This window comes from Octopus bimaculoides, chromosome 9 (genome assembly GCF_046866305.1).
Source record: "Octopus bimaculoides isolate indiv1 chromosome 9, ASM4686630v1, whole genome shotgun sequence".
NCBI lineage: Eukaryota > Metazoa > Mollusca > Cephalopoda > Octopoda > Octopodidae > Octopus > Octopus bimaculoides.
This window is the reverse complement of record NC_142936.1, coordinates 73,893,133-73,911,365: the sequence shown is the minus strand read 5'-3', so window position 1 is coordinate 73,911,365 and position 18,233 is coordinate 73,893,133. Positions and strand designations below refer to the sequence as shown.

The window sequence follows — 18,233 nt, the reverse complement described above, 5'->3', positions numbered from 1 at the left end:
GGCCACCAGGACGATGAAGACTGCTTTGCCTTCACGGTTGAGGGATGGTGGCGGAGCAATTGTCATGATAGACTTGGCCGACAGGCGGACTCGTCCCACACGTGACAGCAGCCGTTCGGCATAAGCCCACAGGTCGGAAATGGTTGGACACTGCACGAGTGCGTGCAGAACAATTTCGTCGCTCTGACCGCATCTCGGGCAAGTCGGTCCGGTGTGTCTCAAACTGTGTCTGTAGAGCCCTCGTAGACCCGAAACGAACTTCTTAAACATTACGCCATACGATATATACATAAGCTAAGGTGCGCGAGCACACACACACATATCAATATATATCTATGTGTTGTGTGTGTGAGTGTGTGTGTATGCATATATTTATGGATGAATGTATGAATGAATGTATATGTGAGTGTATGCGCGCGCATGTGTGTGTCTGTTTCTGTATGTATGTATGTATAATTTACTTCAGCCGACCGAGTCACCTGCTGCTCCATAGTTTTCCCAACATGTAGTCAATTCGTCAGACAAGGGCAGAAAAAAACAACTGGATTGAGTGCGAATTGAGAACGATACATACATACGTATATATGTGTTCGTGTGTGTGTGTGTACATACATATATATATATATATATATATATATATATATATATATATATATATATACATATGGGGAGGTGCATATTATATATATACATGTACACATACACACACACAGTAGGTATACAGTTATGAAGAAAGAGAAGACGTACAATACTCATTTATTTTTATCAAAAAAAAATTAAAGTTAGCTTTTGATATTTTCAGTGTTATTAATAATAATAATAATACATTTGTCATAACCACAATAATACTTTTACCGTAAATTATAATTATTTTGATAAAAATAAATGAATATTGTGCGTGTTTTTTTTTTCATAACTGTATACCTAATTTTGCACGCTTTATATATACCTAGCTAGCTAGCTAGATAGATAGATAGATAGAAAGATAGATAGAATAGAATAGATAGATAGATAGATAGATAGATAGATAGATAGATAGATAGATAGAATAGAATAGATAGATAGATAGATGCACATACATAAGCAGGCCTGTACACATTAATTCATTCATGCATATACACATACAGATACACATATACCCACATATATATACATACATACATACATACAGTGACTAACAAGTTGACTGTGTTTAAATTCCATCGATGAAGGTTTGTCTCTGGGTTAGAAACCAACTCATAAAAAAAAAAAAATTCTTTATATAACGCGCGCGCACCCACACATACACACACACACACACACACACACACACACACACACACATATATATATATATATATACAGCGCTCCCCACTTCCAGGTAAAAAAATTAGGATATAACTCACAACATAACACTCTCCTGTTTGTAAAATATTCCGCCTATGTTTATATCTTGTGTATACACTCTACCCACAGTGAAGTCAGGCTTGGAAAATTGCCAATACATTTAGCCTACTTTTCATAAGTAACATTTCATTTTAGTTCGTTTCTTTTTTATATTATTCTTATTTCCCGTCTTAAAATTTTACAAGACTTTTTTAATAATTATTCTAATGTTATTTTTTGTATTTTCATAAGTGAAGGCTGATTTTTTCAAAATAATTCTGCATTCTATTTCCTAATGACATTTCTTATTATGACTGTATAAGAAATTGGTAACTTATTGAAATTAATAGAAAGGTAAACAAATTAATTAATTAATTAGTTAATTAATTAACTAAGAGCTTATAGTAGGCGTGAGCATCGACTTGTATGACTACCAAGATTGCTTCACAATTAAGTACTTCCAGGTTCGACCACACTGCTTGTTGTCTTTTGCCATATACAGGGTTTTCGGTCTGCATTTGATGATCTGTTATGTTTCTCTATATCAAGCGTAATGTATTGCTGAACAGTCAACGGCGTTGGAGAGCATAAAGATTAAAGTTGTACTTTAGAAAAAGTTAGCTGACATGAAAAACTGGAAGCCATTTGAATATTGGAAAAAAGTTACATGTATCATGTTAATTTTTTGCCCGGTATCAAAATGCCGATATTATGACGCTGTTCAATGCTCTGTGAACATTGTAAAGGCATTTAAACGTGGCATACGAGGTGGTATCAAAAACTATTCCTTCGAAATAGTTACCTTGCGCAGCACTACACCGGTCCCAGCGTTCCTGTAACTTTTGGAACCCAGCCTGGAAGTCGCTTAGAAAGCAAGAAAAGCAAAAATTGCGGAAAAGGGGGAAGCAATTCTTGGTTTTCTTCGTTTTCTTTCCTTCCTTTTTCCAATAATATTCACCCTTTTTCTCGTTCCGTTTCGCAACAACCGTCTTGTTTTTCCTTGTTTTCTCATGGACCAACGCCCTGGTTTTCAATTAGGAGTAACCATGTGCCCTGAGCCAGAAGGATTCCTTTTTCAATTTATCGTACTTCGATAAGAAAAAAATTCACAACCTTCCGTCTCAGTAAAACCACTATTTTCCCTGCAAGTTGTGTAATTTTTTTTTATTTATTACGGATTGCTGGAAGCTAACTTTCTTCCGGCACCTCGATCCTTGGACCTCATATGTGTAAATATATATATATATTTAGCCTCGAGTCAATTCGAAATTTGTAAGTAATTTGGGTCATTGTGCGAAAAAACGTCGTATGGAGTGTAGGTTGAACTGAAATGATACTCCGCGTTAGAATTTTGTATTCCTAAAATTTGTTGTTGGCACTCTGTCGCTTACGACGTTGAGGGTTCCAGTCGATCCGATCAACGGAACAGCCTGCTCGTGAAATTAACGTGCAAGTGGCTGAGCACTCCACAGACACGTGTACCCTTAACGTAGTTCTCGGGGATATTCAGCGTGACACAGAGTGTGACAAGGCTGGTCCTTTGAAATACAGGTGCAACAGAAGCAGGAAGTAAGAGTGAGAGAAAGTTGTGGTGAAAGAGTACAGCAGGGTTCGCCATCATCCCCTGCCGGAGCTTGGTGGAGCTTTAGGTGTTTTCGCCCAATAAACACTCACAACGGCCGGTCTGGGAATCGAAACCGCGATCCTATGACCGCGAGTCCACTGCCCTAACCATTGGGCCATTGCGCCTCCACGTTCCTGAAATATTCAACCAGTTACAGGTTAATTCAATGACCAGGTAGTTTAATTAATTGAACAACTGAATAGTCATCATCTGAACCGGCAAGGATTTTTTTCTTTCCCTTGTTCGAAGCATGTGTTCGGGACAAATCTTTGATCTGGAGATACTCTGTAAGAAAGATTTCGTTTCATTAATTATCTCCCCATTAGACCGTGAAGCCCTGCTATAAATGACATCGATGCTACAGTTTCTTCTTTGATTATTCTTCAGAAAATGAAACTCGTAATCTACAAGAAAACACGAGCCTTTAATCTCAGATGTAAATGGTGAAGAAAGAAGGCAAACGTAAAATAAATTTAGGACATAAAATCTTGATACGAAGGTTTGAACGTATAGAAAAACAAAGAAGTTTATAAGAAAATGAAAAAAACAAATTTGTTATCTGGTGTTATTTTATTTTATTTATTCATTTTCTTTCTCGTTGTTTCTGAATAAAAAAAAAATGTGGATCACAGTTGTTGGAGCGATTCCAGGTGTGCCAAAATCAGACAAACATCATACATACTTTTTTTCTCTTCTTATCTTTCCTTTTCTTATTCGTAATTTTCAGAAGATTCTTCCTCCATCCAACGTTACATACACCCACCCACATATAACACACACGCACACTGTATATATATATATATATATATATATATATATATATGCGTGTGTGTATGTGTGTGTGAGAGAGAATTTCTCTGTGTGTGTACATACATACCTATATATGTATGTATATATATATATATATATATATATATATATATATATATATATATATATATATATATATATATATATATATATATATATATATATATATATATATACACACATACATATATATACATATATATATAGGTATATATGTACACACACACCCTGTATATATATATATATATATATATATATATATATATATATATACATATATATATATATATATATATATATATATATATATATATATATATATATATATATATATATATATATATATATATATATATATATATACAGGGTGCGGTGAATAAATTGTCGTCTAAATTACGCAGAAATGAAAATAACACTGACATCTCATTTTAACAGATATATTTACCAAAGTTACATAAAAATATCTTGAAATACTAAAGCGTAAATGTTTTCAGTAAAATCGCCATTGGCTTCAACTACTGCCTCCAGATGCCTTCAGAATTTCTGGCAACTCTTCTGGACGGTCTCATTGTTTAAGTTGGTCAATGCTGCCATAATCCTTGCCTTCAGTTCATCTTTGGTGTTACAAGGAGTTTTGTTGGTCTCTCGTTCAACTGCATCCCACACATAATAATCAAGGGGGTTGCAGTTTGGGGCGTTCGGTGGTCAGATGTAAGGGGTGATGTGGTCGTAGAAATTATCTGACTGCCATGACTGGGTTCCCCTGCTTGTGTGGCATGATGCAGAGTCCTGTTGCCAGACAAAAGGTCTTGTAGCAGCCTCCCTCTTGAGCCAAGGAGCACTACCTCCTCCAGGCACTTGATGTAGGCCTTTGTGTTGAGTGTGAAGCTGTGTGGGAAGATGAAGGGGGGCATAATGTCGCCATCATTAATGATCACTCCAAACACCATGATGTTGACTGGATATTGTTTGATTTTTATCACTCTTGGGACATGTTTTGAGAACGTGGCAAGCCAACGCTTGTTCTGTGCGTTCACTATCTGATTTTTTGCTCATCTGAAAAACAACCAAAGCATGTTCGGTTGGAGGAGATGCTTGAGTTTGTTCAAAAGTTTCGTAGCGCGGTCTTTCTTCTTGTCCTTGACGGCTTGAGATAAAAATTGACCCTTTCTCAACCTGTATGAGAAATACCGAATCCCTTCATGCACTACCTGCTTGATAAGAAACTCAGACACACCCATGTCCCAGGTGATGGACCTGAACTGAATGACTTGGAGGGATCGTTGTCAATCATGGCCTGGATCTCACCAACAAATCCAGGAGTTCTTTTCTTATCAGAACGATCAGAGTGAGTTTCTGAGCTGCCGTACCTACTTAATCATCAATAGACTCGTCCAACTCTTTCCCAGTCCTCTGCACTGTCCTCAGATTCACACCCAAATACTCTGAAATGTTCGTACTGGAGCTTTCCTGGAGCTGCTAGTGCGAATGCCAAGCAATACAGCATCTCATTTCTGGCAGATTGAATTACGTCATGGTTCTGGTTTTCTTTCACACAGTGCCCAACTGACACTACTATACTGTGTAATCGGTAAAATCAAAAACAAATAATGCACATGCACGAAATTAAATATAAAATAGCGACAATTTACTCATTGCACCCTCTGTGTGTGTGCGTGCGTGTGTGTGTGTGTGTGTGTGTGTGTTTGTATTTGTGCGTGTGTGCGTGTATATATATATATATATATATGCACACACACGAAGGGGTGTTCAAAAGTTCCCGACTTTAGGGGTGTCGTGAAATGCCTGGCTGGAGACCCAACCTTCCGAGTTCTTTTACAAAGCTTAGAAAAACTGAAGGACCGTTGCAATAAGTATATGTATCTGAGAGGGTAATACGTAAAATCACAATTAACTGATTCTCCTGTATTTTCTTTTACTCAAAGCCAGGAACTTTTCAGCACCCCTTCGTGTATTCTTTTATTCTTTTATTCTTTTACTTGCTTTAGTTATTTGACTGCGGCCATGCTGGAACACCGCATTTTTAGTGATGAAATCGACCCCAAGATATATTCATTGTAAGCCTGATCTCTTTCCGTTTGTTCCTTCATTGAGAAAAAACTTTTTGTCGCAGTGTATAAGTGTGGGTATGGCTGTGTGTGACTCCCTTTGCAGCCGCTGGGTTTCCCGTTTTATTCCACTGCGTCACACTTGGGGAATTGCCATCTGCTATAACTCAGCACCGGCTAACGCCTCGAAAGAGAATTTGGTACAAGGAAACTGTGTGGAAGCGGGTCACGTGTGTGTGTGTGTGTGTGTGTGTGTGTGTGTGTGTGTGTGTGTGTGTGTGTGTGTGCGTGTGTGCGTGCGTGTGTCTGTACCTCTGTGTGTTATCGGCCAAACTAAGCTCTGATTAATAAAACGAATAACTATGCTCCAAAGGAATAATGTACTGTATCTTTTCAATTTATCAGAATATGTTCTTTTAGCTTAAGACGGATCTGTCTATGATTAAACGGATATTTAGCTATCATTTCAACCGAGTCGAGTGAAAGCTTGGAAAACTAGGAGCAGTCATGAGCAAACTGCGACCCACAGGATTTGTTTTTAACGATACACCACCGAGAAGTTACCTTGAACGTTTTTAGTAGTACGGCCCACCCTCTGATGATGAAGCATGTCTCATGTGGCCCGCTTCTCGAAAAAGATCGCGTATACCTGACTGAGAATATCCTATGTGGAATGGCTCATCTTTGTATTGCCTGTTTGTGTGAGTGTGTATGTGTGTGTGAGATAGAGAGAGAGAAACACAGAGAGAAAGACAGAAACAGAGACAGAGAGGGTGTGTGTGTGTGTATGTGTGTGTGTGCGAGAGTGTATATGTTTGTGAAGTGAGCATAAAAAAATAACTAAGCAGTTCTATTTGAAGTACATCATTGCTGAATATTTAGCACTACAGATGCGCAAGTAAGTCTAAGGGCGTGGGACGGTTTGCGTCATCCTGCAAGAAACGATGAAATAATGGTTGTGGATGACGTATTAACAGAGGAAAGTAAATGTGTATGTGTGTGTGTGTGATGTGTGTTTCTGTGTGCGCATGCTGAGTGTGTGTAGATATACATATAAATTATATTACATATCATATATAGAATATATATATATATATATATATATAAATATATATATGATACATACTTTTACACAGACAGACAGACACATACATATATATATATATATATATATATATATATATATATATATATATATATATATATAATACATACTTTTACACAGACACACATATATATATAATGGTTGTGGATGACGTATTAACAGAGGAAAGTAAATGTGTGTGTGTGTGTGTGTGTGTGTGTGTGTGTGTGTGTGTGTGTGTACATAAAAATACATATAATATACATATATATACATATAAATATACATATACACATACATACATATACGTTTATAAGTGTAAAAAAACACACACACACAATTTCCGTATCATCTCAACTATGAAAGCTTGAATTGTTGAACATGCTGTTTCTATACATAAAGTTCATTCCGTTAGTAACATACCGACCAAGTCTCTAGTTTGAGGAAACCACCCTCATTCCCAGCAGTCTTAGATGCCCAGTAAAGTTCCATGGGCACCACCTCCGTCCGAAGTAAATTTCTCTGTCTTTACATTGGGTTGTATGCCAGCGCTTTGCAGTAGCCTTAGATTTCATGAGATTTCTGTAAAGCGGGCAAGATTACCCCAGAAGACAAAGAACCAGTACAGGTGCAGCAAAACATCTCTGACACTCAGAAAATCCCATCATTCCCCTTCCTTATACTGGCATAGCGACCCCAGAAGTTTGAAGGACAAAATTAACCTCAGTAAGATTTGAACTCAGAACGAACATATAGAACGCACCAGTGTCAATTGACACATTCTGTGCAAAACACGATAAAATCTTAATAGGTTTTGTATGTGAGTGTCTGTGTAGGATTCTATGTATTTGTGTGTTTGTGTTTTTCTTTTCTTTTGGGTCACATGGGCAAGCAGTGCCTGTGCCTCGTTACAAGGCCTCTGATGGGAGAGATGGTGATATCCTCTGATGGGAGAGATGGTGATATCCTCTGATGGGAGAGATGGTGATATCCTCAAACTGGAAAGCGGAAATCTGGTACAAATACTTCCAACAGAAGCATTTGCTAAAAGCACTTAGGATTCTAAGTGGTTGTATTAAAGCAGGTGTCTGGTTAAGTCCACAATCAGAATAGACCATGGCTGGATTTGAACTCAGAACTCAGAGAGCAGATATAAATACTTGCACAGCATTCGTTCAAACGTCCTTACATTTCCGCTAACCCACCACCTTGCATTAGTACTGTCTCTTCTATCGGCCCTGAAAGTTGACTGATTTCGATGGAATTTGAACCCTGAACGTAAAGCGGTAGAACAGATACCAAAAGGCATCCAGCTGGCGTTCTTACTGTATTACTAATCCAGCTCTTTGGATTAGAAATTTTTTCATCCACTCCAAAAGGATGAAAGCCACTACATAGTCCAATTTTTGTTGCTATGTGTTAACTTGTGTGCCGCGGTCATTTACTTCTGCGATTAAAGGCGCTTGTTTTCTTGCAGCTTAGGAATTTTTTTTTTTTTTTTTTTTTTTTTTTTACAAAATAGCATAAGAAGGAACTGAAACATTAATGACATTTATGGCAAGACGTCACAGATTGTGGGAAGAAAAGTAATAAAGCGAAACCTGGTCTTACGGCTTATTTCCAGATCAAAGACCTGGTCTGATGGATGGCGTACTTCAAAGAAAATAAGAGTTTTCATCGGTATCGACAATAACTATTCAATTGTTCTGTCAATAGAACTGCTCCTTTGACTCCGAGAGCTTGCCAGCAGAGCTCAAATGCTTGGGAGGGCCTCCTATACTGAATAGGTCAAAGGATAGAAGCCAATCTATTGTGGACCATCTCTTTCCTGAGGTTAAAATGGGTTAGTGTAGGGCCTGTATCCTTACCTAGAAAAAGCAAAAAACAAAGTTACAGAAGAATTTATGACGATTCAAGCGGACAAAACATGGGAAAGGAAGCCTTCAGAGCCCAGATTTAAGAATAGTGGGGAAATGTTATCGTTGGCCTGAGCTTCATAAGAAGCAAAGGGCTTAGGTCAGTAAGAAAGAATGAAAGGCAGTGATGAATTCGTGGGGGCTGGATCTCTGAGTTCAGAGTGTTGAAACAGATAGAGCGAAACATTCTGCCCGATACTCTAACGATTGTGCCAATTTGCCGCCTGTAATAATCCTCCCTACTATAGGGACAAGGCTGCGATTTGAGGAGTGGAGCTAGTCGAATACACCGACCCCAGTGCTCGACTAATGACTGTGCCAATTCACCGCCATTAATAATCCTTCCTACAATAGCGATGAAGCTGCAACTGGTACACATTTCATCGACTCTGAAAGGATGAAACGCAAAGTCGACCTCGGTCGAATTTCAACTCAGAACGTACAAAATGTTGCTTAGCATTTTGCCCAGCTTGCTACCGATTTTGCCAGCTCGTCGCATTATTCGCCACCTCTAATAATAACCATCAAGTTGCAATATAATGAAATGGTATTAGGAAGATCTATAAACTTATAAATCAATATAGAAATAGGAAAATTTATAAACGTAGCATTTCTACGGTTTCCGCTGGTAAATTTGATAATTATAGTAATTTCTAAGAGAGCGAGGAATCAGGAAAATCGATTCCAGTTAATGAGTAATGTTTTGTTTGTTAATCCGTAACGGAATGATGAAAGGTAACGTGAATATGGGTGGGATTTCAACTCGTAAAGTTATATGAGAACAGACTTACACATAGCAGACACAGCAATAAACTTTGTTTTTCTAGCGCTTATACCATAGCAGCAGTAGTACTAACGACAATAACAACTACAAAAATAACAAAAATAACAGCACCTGCGGCAGCATCAGCAGCACCACCAACACTTGCAATGATAGTAGTAAGAACAGCAGCAGCAGCAGCAGCAGCAGCAGCAGCAGCAACAACGACAACAACAACAACAACAACAACAACAATAATAAAAACAACAGCAGCAGCAGCAAAAATAACATCTGCAGAAGCACCAAACACTAGCAGCAACATCAACATCAACAGCAATAGTAAAAATAATAAATACAAGAACAACAACAAAAATAACAACTGCAGCAGTACGAACGGTAGCAACGGTAGCAGTAAGAAAAAGCAGCAGCAGCTGGGTGGCAGCAGTAACAACAACAACAACACAAATAATAGTAGCAACAGGACCACCCATTGCGGAAGCAGGAACAGTGATAATAACAGAATAGCCATATAACTTTCAAATTTTGGCACAAGGCCAGCAATTGGAGGGGAGGGGGCTAAGTCGATTACACCGATCCCAGTGTTCAGCTGATAACTATTTTGTCGACCCCCGAAAGGACGAAATGTAAAACCGACCTCGGCCGAATTTGAACTCCGAACGCAAAGTTGGAAGAAATGACACCAAGCATTTCGACCGGCTCGGTAACGTTTCTGCCAGCTCAATTGTTGTTATTGTTGTTGTTGTTGTTGTTGGCATCTTTTTGTCTCGGGAGACAATGGAGTTGCGCATAAACTAATCCAGTCTGGTTTTTTACATTTCATGTCTTCTCCAGTTTTGCGCAGGCCTGGGCTAGATGTAAGAAAATCTTGGGTAACCCAATCGTCAGGATTCCTCTCTCAACCTTGCTGACGTAGTCCAAAGGAGTGCAGAGCATTACGTTTGGCACCAGCTTTGTTGCAGGAGCTGCCGGAAGAGTGTTAAGTCGAACACGAGACCGCCTACGTGGATCCACTCCGGATTTCTTTGAAGGTTGTTTCCTTTCTGTAACCCTGGATAGGAGCTGATACCGGGTATTGTCAGTCAGAGCCAGCTGAGCCCGGGACTCGTGTCAGGCAGGGTCGTCACTCCCTGAAGTAGTGAAGAAAATCGCTACCCACTACGTTGCCAGCTCACTGCCATAGAAATATTAACAATTTTGCTATCAAATTTTGGTGCAAAGCCAGCATTTTCGAGAAGCTAAGTGGATTGCATTCACCCCAATGTTCAAATGGTAATTATTTTGTCGACCCCGAAAAGATGAAAGGCAAAGTCGACCTCGGTGGAAATCAAACTCAGAACGTAAAAACGAACGGAATGCCGCTAAGGGTTTTGTTCTGTGCGGTAACAATTCTACCAGTAATAGTATCGGTTTCAACTCTTGGGACAAAGCCAGAAGGTTCTGGAGAGAGAGAGTTCTGGGATGATTATCTGGTACTTATTTTATCACACACACACACACACACACACACACACACACACACACACACACACACTCACTTATTTAATCGAACACGAAAGGATGAAAGGCAAAGTCGACCTCGGCTGAATTTGAACTCCGAACGGCGTGCTAACGATTCTACTAGCTCGTCGTCGCCTTAGAAGTAATAACAATATTATTAGCAATGACAGCAGTTATCAGCATCATCAAGAACAACGGTAAAAACCATCAAATAGCCGCCAGAACAACAACTAGAAGCATCACACCTAGAACAACGGGATGAGCTTTAAAACACCAACAGCAACAACAACGCTAATAGTTTCAACAACAAAAACAATAGGTAAGCCAAAGATGATAAAGATAAGAAGGAGCCAAGTAGGTTTATGATGAAGGGGAGAAATGTCATTGACATAAATGATATTATTACGATAGAGTTAAATTCTGACACGGACGCACACGCACACATACACATACATACATGCATACACATTCCCACACCTGTACGTACATACATGTATGCATACATACGTACGTACACACATACAAATGGAAATATTGAAATGCACACACAGACATCTGCCTCTACAGACAGTTCTATTGAAACTGTGTATGTGTGTGTGTGTTCGTGTGTGTGTACATGTGTATGTATACGTGTGTGTGTACGTGTGTACGTACGTGTGTGTGAGTGTGTGTGAGACAGATTATATGTATCTGGAATCTTGGCAGGCGCTCACTTGCTCCGGTATGCAAAGTCGTGCTGTGCAGCGTAGATACGTAGTGTTAATATATATATATATATATATATATATATATATATATATATATATATATATATACGACAGGATGCCCAAAAGTTCCAGGTTTTAGGGGCATCGCTAAAGGCCTAGTTGTAGACCCAACCTTCCGAGTTTTTTTATAGGGCTTAGAAAAACTGAAGGGGCGCTGCCATTAGTGTGTGAATCTCAGAGAGGAATATGTTGGAGATAGAACCATAATTAACTGATCCTCCTGTATTTTCTGTTACCCAAAGCTAGGAACTGTATATGTGTGTTTATGTGTGCATGCGTATGTATCTGGGTACAAACATACAAATGTATTCGGGTACATGGCGTGTGCGTATGTGTGTGTATGCGTGTGTGTCTGGCTATCTGTGTGTGTGTGTGTGTGTGTGTGTATGTGTGTGTATGTGTGGCGAGCGTGTGTATGTGTGGCGAGTGTGTGTGTGTGTGTGTATGTGTGTGTATGTGTGGCGAGCATGTGTATGTGTGGCGAGTGTGTGTGTGTGTTTTGTATGTATGTATATGCAAAACTGTGATATACATTATGAGCATGATTATGTAACTGGTTTATCTATGAATACAAACACTGGTATTCGCAAAGATACTTTCACATATCTGTATGCTTCGGTCAGCTCAGAGAAAGGTGTCAGCTGGGTAAGTTGACGCAACGAAATGTTTTTTGAGCAGTTCTTTTCTCCGCATTAGAGAGAAAAAGGGATTGATCAGTCAGATCACCCAAAAATGAATAGTAAATTATTAAAAATTTTACGTAATCCTTGCTCGAACCGTCAAAGACTTACCCATTCTTCCTGAGCTTTAAACTAATAAACTAATACATCCGCTTGCTGTTCCCTCATGTCTTCGTCCATTGTTTTCTGTAAATTTGAACTCTGTGTGTGGGTGTGTGTTCAAATTCACAGAAAACAAAGGACGAAGACATGAACGAACAGTTGGGGAACATATATGTCTCGGAAAACGAAAACCTGGCCCAATGGGTCGATATAACTCGGGAAGGATCCACATCCTTCATTCATTGCTATATAACGATTAATCACTCATCCAGTATAACTGATACGAAGAAAAGCTATAATGCATGTGAAACCAGTGACGCAGCAATTAGAAGTACTGAAATATTAATAGACAATTATATTGTCGAGCAGAATAAGGGTGAAAGTATCATATTAGCAACCTTCTTGATACCATCCTATTTTATGAAAATGCACTGCTAAACTATAGACGAAAGCCACACGGTTGCCAAACTGGGCTGCACTTAGTGCAGTATGTCACATTTAAGGATTGTACGCTAATCTCTGGGGGTTTTTTTGGTTTTTTTTTTTCTAAATTTAGGTCTCTTTCTGCTAAAAGCGTACACACACGGGAGTGGTTGTGTGATAAATAGCTTGCTTACCAACCACATGGTTCCGGGTTCATTGCCACTGCGTGGCAACTTGGGCAAGTGTCTTCTACTATAGCCTCGGGCCGACCAAAGCCTTGTGAGTGGATTTGGTAGACGGAAACTGAAAGAAGCCCGTCGTATATATGCATATATATATCTGTCTATGTTTGTATGCCTGTGTTTGTCCCCCCAACATCGCTTGACAACCGATGCTGGTGTGTTTATGTCCCCCGTAACTTAGCGGTTCGGCAAAAGAGACCGATAGAATAAGTACTAGACATCCAAGTCGTGGGGTCGATTTTCTCGACTAAAGGCTGTGCTCCAGCATGGCCGCAGTCAAATCACTGAAGCAAGTAAAAGAGTAAAAGAGTAAAAGACACACACGATCGCAAGTACACACGCATGCACGCACGTGCACACACACACACACAAACACTTACGCACGCACACACACACACACACATGTATACATTTACATGTACATACATGTACATATATATGCATATATATATATTCTTTTACTTGCTTCAGTCATTTCACTATGGCCATGCTGGAGCACCACCTTGACGGATTTTATCCGAAGAAATCGATCACTTGACTTAATCCTTTGTAAGCCTAGTACTTATTCTATCGGTCTCTTCTGCCGAACCGCTAAGATTACGGGGACGTAAACACACCAACACTATGGAGTGCTCAGCCACTCGCACATTAATTTTCCTAGCAGGCTGTTCCGTTGATCGGAACAACTGCAGCCCTCGGCGTCGGGGAACTCCGCCGACGTATCTATAAGTTAGCAAGCTGGCAGAATCGTTAACACACTAGACAAAATGCTTAGTGACATTCCTTCCGGCTCTTTACATTCTGAGTTCAAGTTATGCCTAGGTCGACTTTGCCTTTCAATAAAATATTTTCTAGTTGAGCCCTGGGATTGTTGTAGTCGACTAGCCTCCTCCAGCAAAATTTTAAGCCTTGTGCCTATAGAAAGAATTATTAGTTATACCTTCACAATCATATATATATAAATATATATAGATAGATAGATAGATAGATAGATAGATAGATTTATATATATATATATATATATATATATATATATATATATATATATATATATATATATATATATATATATATATGTGTGTGTGTGTGTGTATACACAATCACACAGCAGGGTTCTAATCATGCGAATGTGTGTGCGTATGCCCGCACGGTTATGTGAGTTTGTATAGATGGTACTTGTATGTGTTTGTTTTGCTTTTATGGCAGTGGGTATCGTCTGCGTTTTCTGTAACATCCAAAAGATCATTTTTCCAACGCAACCTATGTATTCATATGGAAAACATTAAGACAGACTTCGTAGACCGTTGTCCAAGACTTGCTTCCCTAGGATCGGCACCCACCCCTAACTAACAGTGTCCCCGTAAACATCCGTTTCTTCACGTATGTTATCATTTAGGTCTACAGTTCAGTTTGTATTCTTTTCATCTCCCCACTTGTTTTCATTTACCCCTATCTATATTTTCGTATCTCCCTCGAAATTCTCGTGTCTCTCATCATTAATTATATATGTATGTATCTATCTAAATATGTATATCTTTATGTACACTCTATATGCTTATGTATAAATACACATACACACACAAACATGCATACATATATACATATATATATATATATATATATATATATATATATATATATATATATAATATATATATATATATATATATATATATATATATATATATATATATATATATATATATATATATATATATACGTTTATATGTGTGTGTGTGTGCGATCGTGACGATTGTGTGACACACAGACAGAAGCAGGCACATATACTTAAAAGTATACGTGTATCTAACGTGTGTGCGTGTGTGTGTGTGTTCACATGTGTGTCCGTTCTTGTGTATGTGCGTTTGTGCGTGTGCGTGTAAGTATGTATGTTTATATAACTATCTGTTTCCCTATCTATTTATCTATCTCCATAATGTTATTATCTGTCTCAGTCACCCTTTCTTCTTCCATACATTTCTTACTTCTTGTTGCTCTCTATGTCACATATATCTATTTAGTTTTCTCATAGTTTCAATAAAATACGACTATGCCTACTTTGTAATGAAACTATAAACCAAACCAATGTTTCAAATTGTGTGCACAGCTCAACACTCATCCTAAAAGAATCCACAGGACATTAAAATTTCAGAACGCTCTAGCACAACTAACTATATTGAGCAACTAAATATAATTCAATGACAAATTAAATTAAATGACAATGAATTGAATTACTAAGAAAATTAAGAACTTAAAAGCAGTTAAAGGAACTCCGTACTTGAAAGCTTGTGCAGTTATTTTAACCAATACTTTATAACAATTTCATTTTAGATTATGGTTAATAAATTTGATTTGTTAACAACTCCAATATATGAACAACGACAGAGATACCCATCGCTCAGAAAATAAGGAAGAAAACGGAGAGGGCAAGAAATAACTAAGGCTCATCATGCTTCGAAATTTAAGCAAACAGTTGATAAACAAATTGACGCAAAGGTAGTGCTGCGGACTTTCCAAGGAAGCTAGAATGACGCGAAAGCAGGTTCAAAATGTAAACATCATTCAAAAGAAAGATTACTAGTTAAATTAAAACAAAGATATTATATATAACATAAAAGTGTATATACTCAAGATGTTGAAGACTCACACTCAGACGGATACATATATATGTATATCTGTTTTTTTTTTTTATTTCAATCGTTGGACTGCTGCCATGCTGGAGCACCGCTTTCATGGAAAATCGACCCAAGTACTTATATTTTTTAAACCTGGTACTTATCCTAGAGGTCAGTTTTGTCAAACCACTAAGTTATGGGGACATAAGCGAACCAACACTGGAACTATATGGCTGGAAAGCAAGCTTCTTACCACACACCCCACTCCTGCGCCTACATCTATATATACATATATATATATATATATATATATATATATATATATATAGATAGATAGATAGATAGATAGATAGATAGATAGATAGATAGATAGATACATTTCTTTTATTAGCCACACAGGGCTCAACGAAGATGGGACAAATACAATGTAGAGCTTTTCTTTTTGGGAGGGGGAAGGAAGGAAAAAAAAAAAAAAAAAAAAAAATTGGTGGTGTCGATCAAAAGGGATCGTAGGAAGGGAAAAAGGGGCAGTTCGATCAAAAGGGATCGAAAAAAAAAGAAAAGGAAAGGCCGATCAATAGGGATCGTGTATCACACAGTAATGTTCTCGTGTAAAAAGAGGGGAGGACAGTTTAGGTTTAGCCGTGGAAGGAAAAGCCCACGGAAAAGACCACGGTAACCTTGGTCAATATTCTCATTGAAGAAACTATAACAGTAAGTGACTCTCTTTTGCCTTTTTGTTTTTTGTTTTTTTTCTTGTTCATAGGGTTATGCTCAAGATGGTTCCGTCGTTCACACGTGCCATCCTTGCTACATTCACCCATTTTTTTTTGAAGCATTCACTAGACAAGACTTCCCTTTCTACTCTCAACTTCCTCTTCAGGTGATACTTGAAGAAGTTGATGAGAGATTGCCCAGAGAGGAAAGTCTTTGTCTCTAGACCTTTCAGACGCGTCCACCATACACATTCTTTCGCCATAGCCACAAGTACGATGAAAATAGCTCTTCCTTCCCGTTTAAAGGAAGGAGGCGCGACAATATTCACGATAGACTCGGCTGATAGACCGACTCGTCCCACACGCGATAGCAGTTGTTCGACGTAAGCCCACAGCTCGGAAATGGTGGGACACTGTACGAGTGCGTGCAGAACGGTTTCGTCGCTCTGCCGGCATCTTGGACAGGTCGGCCCCGTGTTTCTCGAGCCATGCCTGTAGAGCTTATCCCGAACGGGTAGTGCTTCTCGATAGCACTGCCAGGCCAGGGATCTCTGGAAGTTGTCCATAGGTCCCGGCCCGAAGGTCGTCTTAAACAGGCGGGTCAGGTATTCCTCGTCGACGCCCAGGTTCGCCCCGAGATCGTCGTCGTACCTTCCCTCCACTAATCCACTATAGAATGCGTTAGTTGTGATGCAGTCGCTCAAGGTTGACCCGGGTTGTTGGAGTTGCCGAAGAGCAGCGCGACACTCGCGGTGCCATTCGCCCTTCCTCGGCCTCTTCTTGATCCATGACTGCAGTTCGGTCATGGAGACGAGCTGCGGGAAAGCGCGCCGCACAAACGGTGACCACACCTGTTCACCGCTGTCTACGTAGAGCCGGAGATGTCGCAGTCTCAGCGCGTGTCTGCGCATCATCAACCACGGCATGCCCAGTCCTCCTTTTAACGGGTGTTGGCAGCAAACGGATCGCCTAACCATCGGAACGCTTCCTTTCCACAAGAAGCGGAAGAGGATGCGCTCCAGTTTGGTGATGGTAGGGTCGGGACAAGGAACGACGGTCAGGCGGTAGTAGATGACGGACGCGATGTACGTGTTCGCCACCTCCGCCCGACCTTTCAGGGAAAGCTTCCTCTCGGCCCATTGCCGGGCTAGAGTGGCCACCCTTCTCGTTATCTCGTCCCAGTTCTTCTCCGTTTGGAGGTCTGGACCAAACCAGACCCCGAGCATCTCAACCGGACCGTCAGTCCAACGTCCCACGACGGAGGCGCTACTTGACGGCATGGGGTTGCTTCTCCAGGTGCCGAGCCGCAAGCCCACTGACTTATCCCGGTTGATTTTCGCTCCCGTTACCGCTTCGTAGTCTCTCAGTGTCTCGCCGACAAGCTCGATGTGCTTTTGGCTAGACACTATGACGGTGACGTCGTCCGTGTATGCCGACACGCTCGTCCCGCATCCCAACTCTCGCGGGATGCCCCTCAGCGTCGCCAGCTTCCGCAGTAGTGGCTCGAGAGTCAACACGTACAGAAGCGACGAGAGGGGGCAT

General features: G+C 39.7%; 1 protein-coding gene across 1 annotated transcript in view; it reads right to left on the bottom strand.

Annotated features, from left to right (window-relative positions):
- Nucleotides 1-10,119, bottom strand: part of LOC149134195 (uncharacterized) — a 32,515-nt gene extending 22,396 nt beyond the window's left edge. The window contains exons 1-2 of the mRNA XM_089358200.1: nucleotides 10,024-10,119; nucleotides 1,386-1,445 (exon numbers count right to left, since the gene is read on the bottom strand). Coding sequence (XP_089214326.1) covers nucleotides 1,386-1,445; nucleotides 10,024-10,119 — 156 coding nt within the window. The remainder of the gene's footprint in view (nucleotides 1-1,385; nucleotides 1,446-10,023) is intronic.
- Nucleotides 10,120-18,233: the final 8,114 nt, after the last annotated feature.